General features: G+C 48.2%; 1 protein-coding gene across 2 annotated transcripts in view; it reads right to left on the bottom strand.

Moving 5' to 3' along the window:
- Positions 1 to 18,888, bottom strand: part of LOC119375328 (uncharacterized) — a 127,239-nt gene that overhangs the window by 24,521 nt on the left and 83,830 nt on the right. For both annotated transcript variants that reach the window (XM_037645505.2, XM_049411031.1), the window contains exons 4-5: positions 6,271 to 6,360; positions 608 to 802 (exon numbers count right to left, since the gene is read on the bottom strand). In XM_037645505.2, coding sequence (XP_037501433.1) covers positions 608 to 802; positions 6,271 to 6,360 — 285 coding nt within the window. The remainder of the gene's footprint in view (positions 1 to 607; positions 803 to 6,270; positions 6,361 to 18,888) is intronic.

The raw sequence follows: 18,888 nt of genomic DNA, 5'->3' as shown, positions 1-18,888 counted from the left end.
GAACCATGGAGCCTCGGCGTGTTGCTTCCCGATGGATCTGTCAGCGAACTGTGCCTCTCTACGTTCGCGCGGAGCCTCACGTACTACAGTAGTTCGGGCACGTCACATCGCGTGTAGTCTTCCCGGAGCTTCCGTTACTTAAACCGCGTTTACGAACTTGGCAGCGAGAAACGGTAAGTTAAAATGAGCAGAGTAGCGCGCGCGTTGTCTAGACGGCAGTAAGTGTCCATGCCGTGTAGGCTCACACGTAGAGCTTGTTGGCAAAGGCGAGAGGATTGTGATGGCACGAGGCACGATGTTAACTCCCGGCGAAGCAACGCCGATTCGAGAATAGATTTCCGTTTGCGTGCACAGAAAGTGAATGGTATAGCCCAGCATTAACACGTAGAAGAAGGATGCGTTGACTAACAAGCAACGTTTTCTTGTATTTCATGAAGACAAGCATTGAAAGGAGGCGGCAACTCGAAATTCAAATTGTTGTTATGGATAAGAGTCGCGGATGTCCTCGTCACACCTGCTCGGCGCCCCGTCATAAAAAATTGTAGTGCTATTGTGTCATAAAGAAATTAGGGTTCGCACAGGAAAACTTTGTGGAGCCAGATCTCACCTTCTGGTCACCGAAGCGCATCTGTCGACGTGCGTTGCGCGAGACATTCATGCGGCAGAGGAAGAGCCTCGTGTCCGGCTCGTGGTGGAGGACTCCCAGTGGGTTCGGGCTGCGCATCAGCTCGGCCTGGATAGCCTGGTGGTCTTGCTTCTCGATAATGTCGTACACGCTGTCACCGTGGATGAGGAGGTCCTCCTGCGAATACAAAAGTAGCATGCAATAGGCATATCGGGCTGAAGAGGCTGTTTTATTTCAATTTCCATAGAAATACCGATCTGTTAAATCCGCTCAAGCCATCCTTCACACCTCTGTTTTGCTTAGTCTAAGAAACGTCTTTTTTTTTTCATGAGTCAATGGACAAAACATTTCCTCTTTCCCAATCTCTCTTCGATTCTAATGCGTTGCGGTTGAATTCGATTGCCTATATCGATCCCAATGACCTTCACACTTGTACTAGCTTGTAAACTTTGACAAATTACTAGAGTGAGTAATGGAACTTATCAGCCAACAGTTCCGTTCTCCCGGCAAATCCAGTACTGTCTGCCTCCACAAAGCAGCATGCACTTATACGTAGAATAAGCGTTGAAAACGAGGACACCTTATCTACTCCGGTGCAGGATCATTTTTTTTTCCGCAGTGCCAGCAGCAGCAGCAGAGACACAAGCAGACCGCTTGACTCAGAGCTTGGTTTATTCTGTATCTCGGTTGCATCTCGCGTGCGCTAACGATCCTGCGACTGTAGCTGCAGTGGCAGCAGCAGTCAGCGCACAGAGGGCGTCGGTGAGCGAGCGGAGCGACCTCGGTCGGCAGCCGGGTGTACCCCTTGCTTTGCTTCGATAACTGCGGGGCACGACTGGCGGGTTTTAAGCAATGCGCGTTCACAGACGTCCCGCCCATTTCTCTGCACCCGCAATTTTGCCGGCAGCAACGTTCTGTAGGAGCTCGACTGGCAATGTAGCTAGTAGCGACATCCTCGACATGTGTTTATGTCGGCGACAAATTTGGCTCGGCGTGGACAGCCTTGTTCCTCGCGTGTCCGTGTGGTTGAGTTATCAGCCAGTTGGCATTGCGCGAATGAGGCGTGAACATAAACAGGAATGAAATAATTAAAAAAAAACTAAGAGGACAAAATAAGTTAACTAACAGAAATATCTGCAATTATAACTTCGTCCTCGCCAGTATATGTCCAAAGCGTCAAGGCCAAATCATAATCAAGCCAGCAGCCTCAGGTCATTTGAAATGCCGAACTGAAACCAAAGCAGATATTATTCTAACAGCTTTTTTTTTTTTTCACGGCGCTCTCGTTTCATATAAGTAGACGCGCAATGCCACCACACTTTTGAGTATACTCGACACGAAAAATGTGAACGACACGACCAAATTTAGAAGATATGTCGTTGTTATGAAAGCGTGTTATCATTAGTTCTACTGTTGAAATTTTTAGTTGCGCACCATAGAATTCCGCTTAAGAATCGCTCTAGAAGTTGAAGTAGGATGGCAAACTCGGCGCGCTGGTCGAAATGTATGGTACTCGAAGAGCAGCGCAAAACACAGGACCAAGGATGCTTCTTCTCTTCCTTGGTCCCGGCTTTCTCGCTGTTGTTCAAATACTCTCTTGAAAGACAAATCGGCCTCGCATTTCCACGTTGCCCGAAGCGGCAAGTGTAATCAATGTACTCCTCATATATATAAGGAAAATATGAACTCCAAGTATTCTGTCGCCCTTCTTAGACACACGGAGCAGCGACTTCCATGACACATCCACACCTCTCGAGAATCGCAAGGAACGAGCTCTACAGTGGTCATATTTCTTTTCCCAAGAACGACTGTCGCCGTGTCGTTCTGCAGTGGTCCCCGATACGTATGTAGGCCACTTATCTGCTGCTAACTCAATTACCACTCTCCGCGCGGCTGCCCTCTATACTCCGAGGAGCACTGTTCCCGCGTACGCAGGTCTTTCGTGTGCACGCATGCACACCGACCACACGCTGGCGCAGCCTTGGCACGAAGCTCGCGCTACTAATTAACGCCCCTACACTCATTACAGGCTTGCGTCGTATTGTTTCTCGTCGCGTGAGGAAGTGGATGTATATATACAGGAAAAAAAGGTGCACTTAATTGCTAGGTGACTTGACATTTTTCTCTGTTTACTTATCTCGTGAGTTATAGTCGCTCTGTAGGCGTAGCCTTCGGCGTGGGAGGGCATCGATGCTTGCCTTGTAACGTATCTACCGACAAGTTAGCCCAGAGTCCATGGTAGCTGCGACACCAAGATCGCTTTTGCGTGTGTCGTAATTGAAAAGTATAGCAAAAGCAAGGGAATGTTCGAAGGGGATCAGTGACGTCACTTGCCCTTCGTAATTCCGTTGCTTTTAATTAATTGAGCAGATAGGGTTTCGCGTTTGCTGTGCGGATTCTGGCTCAGTTTTTCCACGTGTCTGAGGGCTTTTATTTTATCGATTGGCCTCAGAGGTAAGTTGATCTTGCCAACGTCCCTACATCAGATCGCCGACAGCAACGTTTAGCCAACCGTAAGGCGCGATACATAGTATTCGCAGCATACATACTGAGTATATAGAGGATTGAAATAACTCTCCAGTCAGTCGTCAAGTTTGATACGTGTGATGGGACATAAAAGCAGGTAGATATTAAAAGTAAATTGTGAACAAGAATATTTGTGTATTTAATCGCGGTTATGTTTTTCTTTTTCTTATTCTAAGTTATTAGGAGACAATATTTTTATAGCACAGCGTCTGAGTGCACCCTTAATAATGTCCTGCTTAATGTGCTACTCATAACCAGGACACTAGACGTTTTTCGTGCAACTTCCTGGCTATAGCTAGCACTTTAAGCGAGGCCTCTTTAAGAGTGTTGCAGAGCCTTACGTTTTTCGATGATACCACGGTCAGCAAAGTAAAGAAGACACATTTTCGACAAATTCTTCAGTTACATAGTCGTTAGTATTTAATTTACAAGCCACCAATCGATTGTGCGCAATGGCTTTCTACCGGCTTTGGCATCCGTGCTAACATTTAAGCACAGGGGTTGTTTAATCTGCCACATTATAACTTGCGCCGAGCGACATGAAACGATCGGGCTTGTGAATAATCAGAACAATCGCGAAAGCTGAAAGCTATGCAGGTGGTCATCGAATCAATTCGTAATACCCGAAACACCAATCACAAACGTGTATACACAAGACGGCTTAGGCAGGCCATGGTGTGCAACTAAAACACTTAAGCTGGCCCTCACACACTCGCGCTGCATATACGTTTTCTCGACTGTACATTATATAGACATGACTCTTTTCGTTCTCAGGCAAGCCCTGCAAGACCCCCGCGAGAACTCAATGTACACGCAGCAGTTCCTCGTGAATACCCTTTGCTAGCGCTCGGTGCTTCGCTATAAATACGCTATGATCTTTTTTTCTTCGACATCCGCATTAGTATCGCCGCGGGACATCACGCTTCACGTCCTTATGAATACTGCTGTTTTACCTTGTTCGTTTGATATGCTAGCACACATAAACAGCGCTTAGTCAACGATAACATTCGTCGCGCACCAGGCGAGGCGTGATGTCCCCGAGCTACCCGATTCCAGATATCACGGCATGCGAGACCACTCGGGGCGAGTGCGATTATCGAAAATGAGTCGTGTGCGGTCTCCCTCCGTCTCAATCTCTGTCTCACCCACGGCTGACAAGGGCTCAACGAGGAGGAAACTGGGAGGGCGAGGGACAGATTAACTGGGTTCATACGGGAGAAAGGTGCTCTTCTTCGTCTGAGCGTACACACACGACCAGCGACCGTCTATGTACAGCTTCTTCACTTCTTCGTTTCGCAGTGCCGTATATAAGCGGTTAATTGCTGCGTCTCTTCGCCCTTATTTATCGATCATAACCCCCTCCTTCTCAGAGACGCGTCTGGAAGTGGCCACCGAAGAAGAAGATGATCCTTTCCCTCTCTCTCGCAAGTGGCAAGCACTCGTCGTGTCCGGTTCGCGACGCGTTTCTCGACGAAAACGCTTCTTCGTCGAACCACGCCCCTTCGATGGCGTAATGAGATCAAGTCCTCTTACGTCCGCCGTGACGTGGGCGTGGCTGAGATGGTGTCAAGGGGTCGGTTCAGACCGCAAATTGCGAGAGGGACACCGCTGTTGCTTGTTGTTGCTTTATAAGCAGTGGCGACGCTTTCTAACAGAGCTTCAAAGGTGCTGAAGGGCTAGGCGACGGCACAAGAACGCAAAAACATAGCCGCCTATACTCTTGTGAGTTTTTATCCCGTCGCGTAGGGCTTCTCCGTTTTAAACCGTGGAATGTGCCGAAAGCTGAACTATCAGCGTTTCATTGTTAGTGGGTTAAGTTCCTTCGTTACTTCAAGATTTTGTTTTTTTCTACTCGCCATTCTGCTTCATTCACGATCTCGTATCACCTTTTCAAACTTTAACTTACTTCTTTGATTGTGCATACAGTAAAGTTTTATGTGCCCAACGCCCCCTAAACATGCTGCAAATGGTCCCTCGATGGATATTTAAATCGCTTCACATATCAAATCAGTAACTACATTCATGGCATTTCAATGTCTCATTTCATTGTTTCCATCGTTTACAACACGCTTACCAAGTGTCTGAGTGAGAGTTAAGTCAGCCCATCAGCCGTGTTAAATTCTCATCTTTAAGAGAGGAGACAAGACGGGCCGATGAGGAACAGCGTTTCGAGGATGATGCTTAATTATCAAACACATGGGCTTAATAAACCCCACAATCGTATGAGGCATGCTCTCCAAACCGCACGCTGTCAGGACTTTATTTCCGTTCATCTGTATCAGCAAATAGCTGAGAGCATTTCTTAATCTCGTGTAGCGTGGTTTCCTACACTGGTTCTTATTCTCGTTTTTCTCAATAGTTTCTTGCATTGCTTTCATAAAGTTTGTTGGCAACGCTTGGGTGGCTCTGCCAATTTTCACATGCCCATTTAAGCGCCAGTGTTAAGAAGTTTAACTTTGTCCGCGCCGTGACCTGAGTTCGTGCTATCTGACGATACCTCTTGCAGTAGCGATTTATGCACATCAGCATCATCATTGGGGTGTACGTGTTCTTTACAGTTGACTAACGTGTATTATTTGAGAAGAGACAGGTTGTTGCTGTAAACAGCACTGAGTGCACTGCGTGCAAGAACCCTAACGAATGGCAGCGTGGTGAAGCACTCTCGGGTAACAAAAATGAGATGTCGTGAAACTAAGAATGTCGATCGAGCCATTGCAACATTTCGACTTCTCAAAACATCGGCGCTGATGAAGGCAAGGCCGCTGGTCGAAGCGTCGGCTCCTGCGACGTTTTCTTAATGACGACCGCTTATCACCTCAAGCTTCCAGCTTGCCCTGAACTTCTCTCTAGTTTTGATCTATCATTACAATTACATTACACAGGCCTCTTGAAACGAGGATGTTTACGACAAAAGGAGCTTTTATGCATAAGGGTTAAAAACATAACAGCAGATAGCTGATTGTTGGATGCCAGAAACGGTTCCTTCGATTTATCAGTATGGTGTAACCAAAAGTAAGTATCCACCTATACTGCGTTTAGGCAGCCACTGAAGATAGAATTCCATTTCGCATTCTAGCAAGTTAGAGCTTCATGTAGGTAGACATTAGAAGTAAACTCACCATGGAGTGGCCGAGGTATTCGGCAGCGTTGTCCGAGATGTAGAGCAGCTTGCCGTTTTGCGTCATCATCATCAGGAATCCACTCATCGCCTGCGATGAGCAAAACGAATACACATATGATATCTTCTTTTAAATGTGTGTCAGTATTCCTTTGTTTTTGTTTTTCCGTCATACGTTATAAAACAAGGACTCCAGATGCTATAGGGTTCAACACCCATATTGCGTGTGCTGCTAAGCTCTCATTGAAACTGCTGTGTTTAAAATTACCTTAAATTCGACAAATTTACCTTTATTATCACTTTTGCCATCTTTAACGCTCAAATTGCATGGAAAAGACTTGGTATGCTCGTCGAAGAAGCAGTCGAAAGCATAACTGCTCGATACACGAAGCAAGCAGGCTAGACTTGTGTAAACTAAGACGACCAAACCTAATAATTACACATCGTGAGCGATGTCATGGAATATCTCTGTTCGTTACATTCCAAAATTGCCCTACGTGAAATATAAAACGGACGAGTCCCAAAGAAACGTTCACGAAAGCTTCAGGATAGACGTCCGTGGAGGCGGAAACTTATTTCGTTCCCCAAGAGAAATCGACACCATCACAATGGCAAAGCCACGCTACGCGCTGTGGTGTACACGAAACAATCTCTATTCCCATTACAAACACGCGGATACGGATAGATTGCATACGGCTCGCGCTCATCGAAGGAGAAGAAAAAAACCGATCGGCCTCAACCCGCGATCGTTATCACTTCCTTCGAAAGACGAATCGAGCAATGGGAAAATTGCCTTTGCTAAAGAAACAAAGCAACAGAGAGCAAACATGGGCAAAAGGATATGTGGCGGCTCGTTTATAACGAGCATTCATCCATCTCGAACACCTATCGTTCACTCTTACCCTCCTTCCTTCATCATGGAGCGTGGTACAAATAGAAAGAAAGAAAGAAAGAAAGAAAGAAAGAAAGAAAGAAAGAAAGAAAGAAAGAAAGAAAGAAAGAAAGAAAGAAAGAAAGAAAGAAAGAAAGAAAGAAAGAAAGAAAGAAAAAGGAAAGAAGCAGGCATACATGGTGCTGCTCATGCATGAAACTGGCTATGCTCACAGCAGCAAGTGCCGGGTCTCAATACATGTGACTACTCAAGCGCGCGCGCGCAGTTATTATTGGTTTCTAAATTTGCTGCGTGTTCCGGCAGCAGCCTCATGTAAGCGGCCCCCGTTCGCGCTAGGCTTCCATCGCCAATGCTCCGCAGCTCCAAATGAGTTCCGGCACAGACAGACGCACACGAGGCGCTGTTGTTTCGAGAGAGCCGTTTTGCGCGAGAGCAACACAACCGGACTCTCAGCGAGGAGAGGAATTAGTCACCGAGAAAAAAAAAATGCGGCTTCCTTAACAGACGCACGTGCGCAAGCTGTATAGCGGGTGAGTTGCTTAAGGTGCGAGTTATTCGGTGAGCTGAGTCGTTCGCGCGGTTCACCGATGTTTGGCCCTGCGGTTGCGGGGCGTGGTCCCTTCCTATCTCACCTTTTTATCTTTTTGTTTTAGCGTTCGTCTATGCTCGCACTGAGTGTGCGCGCCTAGAACGAACGCCACGCTGCCACGTCTGTGAATGCGTGTGTATTCAGGTGGTGAGCAGATAGATCTGTGTAGGTGTGCGTTTGTGTGAACTCCCCGCACATTTTCTGGGAAGTAGCTAAATGAGGAAACAACAGCTTCTTGTCCGGGTTTCACTACATTTGGGCGGCGTGCGTATACCGCGGCAAGCGTAGGGCACCGCATTGCAAGAATGGACGGTTGCGAAAGATCCCATTATTGCCAGTTTGTTTTGTTTTTAGTACTTTTTGCGAGGCGGTGGATACGTTGTAAGACTATTAGCTCGTTAAGATACCTGCTGTTTTTTTTTTTCTTCTTTTGCGCTTCTAACACTCGATCGTTCGTTATCATACATGCATACGCCTGGCCACCGAGCGAGTGTCAGCTTCTGTCGTGGGGATTTCCCCTTTGTTCTAAAAGCGAAAATATCATATCGCTTTTCTACGACCATAACAACATCGGAACAAGGTCCCTGAGCCGGATCTGTCTCGTCCTCGACAAATATTCACGGTAAACCAAAGTCTTCCTCGTCAGTTCTATATTATTTCTGAACAGGCGTCTTGTGAGCATGAAAAAAAAAAATGGCGAAGCTTGCACTAAGCTGCGCAAGCCTTGATACAGAGAAACTGGACGATTCTGAAGACTAATCTGGTTGCTTCTAGGTTGTTTGTAGGCCTTAGCTAGGTGATGGCGGTCCTTTCTAGTCTGCTTCTGTATATTTCCAAGGCTTTAGCTAGGTGATGCAAGGTTGTTTCTCCGTTTATTCTCAGCGCAGAGAGATTCGAGTTAAACCACAGAGAGTCACATGCACGGAACGGATGTCCAAACTCCAGAGACAGAAACTCGCGCTGAAACCAAGCGTTCGTACCGCTCATACATCTACGGGCAGGTCGTTGTTGGCGTAGGCCTTCCATCGCTTCGGAGTCTTCTCGCAGCCACCGTTGCCTTTTCCCGTTCCCTAGTGTTGGGCTAACTGTTGCCTTCTTCTTTTTTAGTGGACCCGTGGTGAGTAGTGGGATTTACCAAATTTCTGTAGCACATACCTGATAGGGCACACAGAGCGAGCCACACAGGATAGGCCGCACAAATGACGACTGCCTTACACAGCTTCGCTATTAAAAAACATGCCGCGAACCATATAACAAGAAAGGAATCAGAGTCCTTCAAATGTGTTAATCGTTAAAGCACGAGAGTTCCTTTATTATGTCCATGTCACATCATCCAAATCACATCCCTCCCGTCTCCTCCCAATGCCATGATTGCGGCCGCTCACGGCACTTCTCAGTTTCATTAGTAAGAAAGGCAAAGTCAGAACGATAACAACCGAATGCTGAATAAAAGTAGTGCTGTTCTTCATACGCACAAAGGCAATGTTGGCTTCAGTGTGCATTTTGACAGCTGCCTGCCAAAGTCACCTATCGGTAACCTGCTCCGGCTTAACGAGATTTCGAATTCTCGCCACCATTTCTTTCGTGTTTTTTTTTTCTTTATGGTACACTTTTGTTGACTATGTTCATCTTTTTTTTTAAATATGGGACAGCTGTCAAGTTCCGGCATGGAAACAGAGTCCTATTTCACTATGTCGTATAACTAATTTCAATACTCCAGTACGTTTGCACCGCCGAAGCGAATGTTTCCGTGAGAACGGGCTGTATACAGAGCCACGCTGTGCTCGCAGTGGTGAAGTCAAGGCTAAACGTACCATGTAGAAACTAAGCGTCACAATTAAAACCTACCCCCACACCCGCTGAAATATGTAGTAATCGTACCCGTGGATACGTCATCGAAGCATTCCTTGCGAAAGTTTGCATACTACTTGCTGCGTAATGTTAGAACACTACCACGAGCAGAACAAAGAACAGCGCATCTGATAAAGATATCGTATCGAGAGGTAAGCACATTTAAAATACTGCAAATGGAGCAAAGCTGGAGCGATGTCATTACGCTTGCTAAAGTTTAATCTGATTACCCTTGAGCGAGGTTACTTTAGTGATGACCGATTGATTGATTGATTGATTGATTGATTGATTGATTGATTGATTGATTGATTGATTGATTGATTGATTGATTGATTGATTGATTGATCGATCGATCGATCGATCGATCGATCGATCGATCATTCGATCGCAGTCACTCACGTAGCTCATTCGCATAATGCCAACGAACCACTGAACAGCGCTAATCTAGGTGCGTCTCCGCGGAAACATCCATGAATTACGGAAGAGTGAGTATTCCATTCGGGCGGCGGGAGAAACGAAAGGCTCGTGCAGGTATATCTTTCGTCTCCGTGTCGCGTGAGTCACGAAGGAAAACACACTCGCCACAGGTCGCGTGCAGGCGCCACGCACGCACACACGCACGACGACAACGACGACGCCTCGAGTTGTCGTCGCGTGCCGCCAGGTCGTCCGTCATAAAAAAAGGAGAGTCCTCGAGCGAGCAGAACCGGATCTCGATCGGAACGCCAGATAAGACGCCCAGGCGGCGAAACGTGGCGGAAGAGCGCCGCCGTTCGCGTCGGTATGCGAAGAGTGTGCACCGCCGCATTGCACCTGAGACGTGCGGATAAGTGAGACTTCACTTCTATGTGAGAAAGCTAAGGTCGCGACCCCGGCGCAGTACGTATCCCGTTTTCACTGCTCGGTGAACGCTGGGCACATGAATGTGGCATACAAGGATTGCACGTTCCTCCATTAATTGAGAGAGCTTTTCCTATGCGTGCAATGTCGGTTGTTAACAAAGCTTTAAAACAACATGGTCACAAAAAGGCAATGTAATAAAGCGTAAGCTAAGTGTAGTATTTAGAGCCGCGCCAGAATTGCTTTCAGAATACCGCACTCTAAGGGTGCAAGTTACCCACTAACCAGGGAACTGGAATTGTTTTATTCTAGCGAAATCTTTCTATTCTTGCGTGCTTGCCACTTTTTGGGTGGCACCATTCTTCGTGGCATCTTTCTTGCCGAGTGTAAACAAATGTTGGGCTGCTTCCCATGCACAACTGGACCTGTGGAACACAGCTTATCTGCGGATAAACAACTTGCACCAATGGTCATGTGCTACGCTGGTTATCTGGCATTGCGTAAGCGAACATTGTTGGCAAATTTCCGTGTAAAGGGAAAGTGAGAGTCTTAATTGTCAAAAAAAGTAGAAATAGCGGTTCCAGTGGCAGCAAACTGAAGAACTCAGGTGCAAAGTGGCGGAGAAGATAGCAAACTAAAAAAACAATCGAGTAACAAGACAACAAAATGGAACCAGGGCGTGAGCATAGGAGTAAGGAGAACTGCGTATAGAAGTGAAACAAGCTATTTCAATACAAATCAATCCGTTCTCGCGCATCGCAAATCCCCTAACATGCCCCACTGGTGGTGACGAGGTCAAAATACCAAAGGTCTGCTGTCTAATATCTTTTTTTTTCTTATTTGAACAGAGCAGTTCAGTGTATGTGAACGTAAGACAATAAAGCGAGTTTATGACACCTAACCCCAACCAATAACTACCTCCCATCACTATTCTTTACATAGTAACATTGTCCGTACTGTCCACAAGAGACGGGAGCAATGCTCCACGAAGCAATGGCGTAATCAAGAGAGTAAGAAAGGAGATAACTTTCTTTTAAATATCCGGTATTTTTTTATAGCCTTATCCTTCACTTAGCAGGCATCGAGCAGCAACGCCCGCATAGCGCGTCCGTAGCACATGTGCCTGAACATATACTTAACAGACAGCCAAGTTCCTTTCGCTTCTTTTTTTTTTCTTTTTTGCAATCACCGCGAGCCCGCATTAAAACTGCGGGGAGGCGACAATGCGCCGCGTTACTTATGGAAAAGAAGTGGCGAAGGAGATGAAGTGAGAGAGCGAACGTTGGAATGGGAGGCCGGGGGTGCTATCGACGACTTAAAGCACCTTCTCCGGTCACTACAGGCACGGGTATACGATGTTGCGACCCGCACCTCGGCACGGTCATCATCTGCGTGCTTATGGTGGCCACCTATCCACTACGCCGCTCTTCTGCACTCTCCCTTACGCAGTTCAAGCCTTCGCCACTGCCGCGTTGTTGATGTCTCCGCATGGCCATTGCCGGACGCAGCAGAGATCGTTGGTGATCGCTCTCTCTCGCTCTTTTTTTTATGAGGCGTAAAAAAGAACACCGACACCATAACCACGATGACCTGTCCCGAGCGTGGGTCGCATTACTGGCCCGGAACGCTTTAAAGTGGACGTTGGAGGGGATACACATGCCAGGGCCGAGGGAGGGGGGAACTGTGTTCGTCGGGTCCTGGTGGGACACGACCATGTGGCCGTCGAAGGTGAACGCGCAGTGGTGTCTGAGAAGGCGGCGGCGGCGCCCCTGTGATCTTCTCTGGCACGCTGTGGTCACGCGACAGACACCACACGCGCATGACGTCATGCGAAGACCTGGTCACCTTAAAGAGCTGTCCTTATGGCTATCGTCCCGGATGTGCAATAGTAAGAAGGCGTTCCAAGGAATTCTGATTTGCATTTATCGTTCAGGGTCGGCGACTTCTTTATCAATCCTTCTATCTCTTGCTTCCCCTTTCTTTTCAGAACGGCTTGAAGACACCGTCTTCGGATTTCGCTTCAGCGCTTTATATGTTTTCCCGCTTTACCCGTTCCTACGTTCTAGTAGCAAGGTATTGCTACACGGAACGAGGCAGCGTTCATGTATGGTTCTCTAAAGCACGGCCTCAGCGCCGATTGTTCAATTCGCGAGCCACTGCATGTGCGAAGCTATGTGAGAAGACACAGTTTTTTGCTTAAGCCTAAGATCGAGCATCGCGTAAGACAGTGTCGTCAGCAAAGCGCGTCTACTATTGCGACAAACTAAAGCATCACGGCTTCGGACTCACAAAAGAAAGCTCTACTGCGGCCTGTACCGCATACCCTGCCCACTACTCTTTTCTTTTCACTTTTCATTTTCGAACTTTCACGGTCTAACAAAACGGACGGACAGCAGAAAGGCGGGCTGGACCGAAATGCGTCTGTTACACGCTTCCACATTCACACATACACACAATCGAGACAGTTACACCTGATGCCGTCGCCGCGGGGCTTTGAGAGAGAGCTCGCAGTGACGGCCGCTAGGAGGGGGGGGGGGGAGGGGTGCTGTAGAGGGGTAGCAGCGAAAGGCGAGGTATAAGCCTATCCGATGTAGCGCGCCTGGGGAACAACCCAGATCGTGACGAACTTTTCGCGCGATAAGCGAAGCCGACCGACGACCGCGCACAGAAAAGTGGACTGCCCCCGGCCGGTACACCACCCCTCCGGTGTGCGCGCTTGTGTGGGTGCTCGCCTGCGTGCGTGCGTTTGTAGCTGTGTTCGTGAGTGTATGCGCGTTCACACGACACGACCCCCGCACCGCCCTCGTACACCGCAGCGTTTTCCTTCCTTCTCACTGCTCACCTGCACAGGGACTCGTTTACCGCATGGAATCACGTATAAGCCGACGGCTTGCTGTTGCCTTTTTACCGAGTCATGTGTGATAAGCGCCGCGACTATACTCTGTAACAAAAGGAAAGAAGGAAAGTTGACGCTATCCAGTTCAGCAGCATTAACTGACGTTTGCTTGAGGACTATGACGTGAGGGTTTGTCTAGCGGGTCCAGGAAATGTTCGTCTTCACTCGAGTTGGTTTTCTTCATATTTGATGCAAAATCTTCTGTAACCACTGCATTTTCGAGCATGTGTAAAGTGATTGTTATTTCCTGCAACGACAATCAGATTTCATGAAAACTCTGCTGAAAACTCTTTCAATAAATTCAGTCATATGTGGCCTGGCATTCCATTTTCTCTGCTCAAAGTAACAGCCGAGGCTTTGAAAGGGCTCGATTCATTACAGTAGCTTACATTTATTCTATGCACGCGACTGAACCTTCTTGCCTGTTGGAGTTGGCAGCGACACCATCGCGAACACACGCTTGCCTAGTATAAGCGATCTATCACTCTTACGCCGTAATGGGTAGTCCAGAATTACAGAGCAAAAGACCCGACCGGTCACTGGAAAGAAGAATGACGTGGTATGGAAGGGCTCTAATATTCACACGTAAGTGCTAGTCTAGTGTCACGTTTTGCTTTTGGGCATTTCTTGTACGAACACGACATCTGACGACATTCCTCCTGTCCGGAAGAGCTGCCAGAAAAAGAGTACGAATAATTCAGTGTGTCTGTGTCTGTCGTGCTGTGATTTGTCCCGAAAAATACGGCTCAAGCCCTAATTCAAGCATGGTATACAGGTGAGATACGCCCGAACGAACGGAGCGATCGAGAAATCCCTGCATGCAAGCACTATGCTACAGAATGCCTCTGCGGGATGTGTGACAAATTTCAGAGTACGCCGTGCCCTAACCCATAGGAGTCTGGGCAATACTAAACATAACATAACCATAACTCGCAGCCAGAAGCCTTAGTCAGACTAACATCTCCCGGAAGCCTACACTATATTCACGCAAGTCATCGAACAACAGCACTCTACGGAGCGCAACGACACAGTGAGTATCGGCGTTCGCGCAGCGGCATCCATCTACATTCCACAGCGACCGGACGAAATTTCGCCCGACACAGAGTTCTCAAGCGGGCGCATTACTACGATCCTCCAGCGGCGCCATTTATCCAGCGACCAACGCAGGGTCAAAGAAAGGCGTTTCTTACGTATACACGCGCCGGGGTCTGTACACTGTCAGCGGATATTCGCCCTGTAAAACATGCCTGGCGTGGCCGGGTAAAACTGTTTCTTTCCGCTCTTCCCCACATATTTTGTTGTTGTTTACTGCATCCAAGGCTCGCGGGGGCTTTTGCTGGTTGTCTTTGTGCGGGCGCATAGCAGCGTAATGTGTACGCCCGGGGGCCGGCCCCTTATCGCGACCTTTCGCTGCGCGGGGTAGATCGGCCCGGCGGAGGAGCAAACGTGACCAGAAGATCCTGGTACGGTACGGCGGTGAGCGCACGCTCGAGATCACGACTCCGCGCCCGGAGCATGCGCGAAGGCGCATCCTGGTCTGCTTCTGAACACGATGGTTGGTCGGCTCCGTTGCACCGATGATGGCGTGTGTAGAACACGGCCGGGGCGGGGCCTCAGTGGCGAGTCGTATAAGACACTGGCCTGATCGGTGGAAGTGGAATGCGATAGATGCCAGTAGATGAAAGAGAGTATAGATGTCAGTCATGGTGATCAGCACGTATAGAGCACATGCGCTGTGACGTACGAAACATGCGCAGAGCTTGTTGATCGAGATGTTAAAAAATTAGCACGTGTTTATAATCAAGCACAATGTCATGCGTTTCATAGAATGACAACCGGTTCGATTTCGGTAAAATATGAAAACAGAGCCACCCTCTGGCCTACTTCCGCTGTAAGTCAGAAAAACGATGTTCATATCCACAGATGTCTCGGTTGCAGAATAAGAAACGTGCCCAGGTGGGCAACAACAACAAAAAAAAAAACAAGTTTAATTGGATAGTAGCTTAGCAATTAGGGAATGAGTCGTCAATTCTTTCTATTGTGTTCGAGTGTTTGCACTGTTTGAAGATGAATTCGTGTTGTAGCTCTCTGTGTGGTTTCTTCGGGTATCGTTAACTTTCTACAGATATTTCGCATTCAGAGGTGCTCACCGTAATACGGATGTATAGAGTAAGGCTAAAGGACATTCTACTTGGACTTTTATTGTGCGATGAGTAATGTGAAGCTTCCGAAATGTGCTGCATTTGCATCACGGTCTGATAGAGACAGAACTTATTAGAAGGCGAAGAGTCGACCTGAGCGAGTATACAGCCAGAAATGCAATGATAATTGTCGACGTGGATTGAATCGAGGCTTCAATTATTTCCCGCGCTTGACTTGAACTCTCTAAAACTGTATCTGTCAAATTGGTGGGGGTTTTCTTTTTATTTTTTCGTGTTGGTGGCCATGCGAACTTCACACGCTGAAAAGGTGCCCCCCCCTCCCCTTTTCCACTCTATCATCGACGCATACCTTTTATGAGAGAGATAAAACGCAGGCCATTCAACGTTGTTCCAGGATAATGAGAGCGGTAGGCCCGACATTCACCTGGTGACTATATGCAGAAAAACGCCCCCGTAATAGATCGGTCAGAGTCCCAGGTCTCTGACTTCTACAAAAAGAACAAAAAAACACGAGCGCTGACCAGCACGTTCGCTGGAAAGTGCGACGCGATCAGGCCGTACACTATGCCTTCACGCGCTTGATGCGGCTGAGATCAAGGTCCTCCTCCCTTTCAGCTTACGCCGCGAGTCGTCTCTACTACGAACCTCCGGCCGGCCAACTCCCCTCCCCTTTGACTTCTACGAACAACCTTGGTTGGCTGGAGTGCTATCTAATGCCATAATGAACAGCTGCATGCATGCGACGATTAGCGGAGATTGTTGCGGGGATAATGACGCCGCCTCGTCCCGCCGCGACTGGCCCCTGCTCGGCATATCAAAAATACCGCCCGGCACTCTCTCCCTCTATCTCTCTCTTCGCACGTGAATTACGCGGCCGTCTGGAACAGAAATAAAGCAAAAGGAAGAAAAATCGCGGTGCCTCCGCCTCGTTATTGGTAGGGTACAGACGATGCGCCTACGCATATACACTACAGGGACGTATACGAGGAACGCCAATCGCTACGCGCCTCGGGGACTCCTATGTAACGCGCAGCAGATGACAAGAGGGCAGAGATAATGAAAGAAGAAGGCAGACTATGATAAAACACTGCCGCCTGTGTACAAGGTGGTACCACGGTGGGGGCATGTACATCGCTGGAAGCAAACAAAGGAATGTACATGGAGAAGCGGACGGTAAAATAAAAAAAAAAAAACACGGACGATAAGGCATGCAGACGCAACTTGCGTGCATGCGTAACGATAGAGCGCTTGCTACATGTTAGTGCCGCGACTTACCAGACGGCAGAGTTGAGGAGAGAAAAAAAGAACAAGAAGGGAGCGACGGCATAGAGAGCAAAACCGAAACCAATCACAAAGATGGAGAGAGATGCAAGCTGCGACGCATGCTGCCGCGGGGGTCGACCGACGCCATCTTGTGTGCGATGAGGAGGAGGCGACGACTGTGCTCCGCGCGGTGTCAGAGGTTAATGCGAGTAGCAACGCTCGCGGGACCCATCTGGGGTCAGGGGTCGACTCGGCCTTTAGCTCTGTTTTTCCACGAGACCCCCCCCTCCTCTTCCTTCCTTACACGAGAGTTCGGTGTGGCTGATAAGAATTACCTGCCGGAGGGGGCAAAACAGGGGCGAGGGGGGCGTTGGCTGCGGAGGCAACTCCGAACGATGCAAGCGGGGCAAGAAGCTGCGGGATGAACCCTGGCAAAGATTTAAACTAAGAAAATAGAAACGCTAGCTGCAGCCCAAGCTATCCGGGTACTCAGGCTCCGAACCAAGCGGCGGGAGAAACCACCGTATCGATACCTCGAGAGAAAGAAAGAAAAAATGTTGTGCTGGACTTTTTCTTGTGGCGTTCGGTGCGGTTCGGATATGACGGACGGTGCTTGAGGGGGGGCCCTCGCATGATAAAGCCTATTCTGACGCAGTAATTTGGCCACAATTTGGCCAGTCTCAAGGCACACCGAGAGCCGATTATGGTCGCCGGACGAAGCGTACACCCTGCTTGCGGTCAAGTGGTTGCCTTGAGCGCGCGGTGCCCTTTCAAACCCTCCTCATCTTACAACATTTCAGTCACCTTTAAAAACAAGATACACAAGGCTGCACTACTGCATTCTGGGGGATCGTACAGCAGATAGCTTCGCGTACGCGTATGCAGGAGTGCACGCAAGAGCAACGGTGTTATCTCTATTTGAGGTGTTCTGGAGATCCGCATCTCCCATTTTTGAAGTGTAAAGCCAGCTTACAAATATAACCGGCGGAAGCGCCCATGTTCCTTCTTTTCCGTTTCTTTTGAAAGATGCACCGATTGCGGTCACCACCGAAGAAGACAAGTGAGCTTTCGCCTTGGCATTAGACAGCCATCAGCCAGCGTAACAAGCTCCGGTCTAAGGTGTATAGTTCTTACAAACGAACGTGCCTGCATGCAGCTCGGCGCTCCCGAATTTCACCGAAACCCGCATGCAGATAATGAAAACTTGTCAGCTGCAACAGCCATTGACTATGCACAATTTTACTTCGCTACCAGAGCATCAAATCTCGAAGTACGAAGACGCATACAGCTGTATCGCATTCATATAGTTCGCGCGCGGCGATTTCTGTGGAAACCATCTGTCAGTCAACAAAAGCACGTTGCACCTGTGGTTGACTGCACCGCGATGACGACCATGATGTCAGCCATTGTAAGGACAGTTAAAATCTTACAAGACGTTTCTTCCTTGTCCAATCATGGGACAATTTACTTATCTCAAAGCCACGCATAAAAACACGCTTTTGTTGGAAAGTCCGCTTAAGTTCTGGAAGACTACTATCCCGCACATCATGCCCGACCAACACTTGATGGGTGAACGTCATTCCAGAGGTGAACATAAAGCAAAGGCGTTCAGCTGGGTCTGCTATCCCCTTAGACATCTGCGCATATGCATCAGAGTTGCCCCCACCCGTACATGCTGGATTAATTTATGCTTCTCCTGTGTGTCTCCGTGTAGAATATCGCGCTGTTACTATTTCATAATTAATGCCCTTTGGCGTAGTAGCGCGGAAGAATGGCACAAGACAAGATGGAACAACGGCAAGCGCTTACTTTAAAGTTGTCCTTTTTCCGTGCTATTGCGCTAAAGATAATGCAGTACCAACTAGCCCAAACCGGTACCATTCAGTGATGTCGTAAGGAGGGAGTTTCTCTGTCTTCCGTACAAGACACTCTAACAGCGCAGGGAAGCCAACTTTCACTATTGCTCATGTCATATATACTACCAGATGCAGCGCTCAGTGTCTTGGACGCAAAAGGTCGGATTCATGAAGTTTTTCATTCACATGTGTCCTATGCAATCGGCCAGTCGCCTGCGCTGATAAGATATATCGTATTACGACTGCTTGTAATATCGTTCTTACAAACAA

The sequence above is a fragment of the Rhipicephalus sanguineus genome, chromosome 11 (assembly GCF_013339695.2).
Source record: "Rhipicephalus sanguineus isolate Rsan-2018 chromosome 11, BIME_Rsan_1.4, whole genome shotgun sequence".
Classification (NCBI taxonomy): domain Eukaryota; kingdom Metazoa; phylum Arthropoda; class Arachnida; order Ixodida; family Ixodidae; genus Rhipicephalus; species Rhipicephalus sanguineus.
The sequence above is the reverse complement of the archived record's forward strand: the minus strand, read 5'-3'. Positions and strand labels throughout refer to the sequence as shown.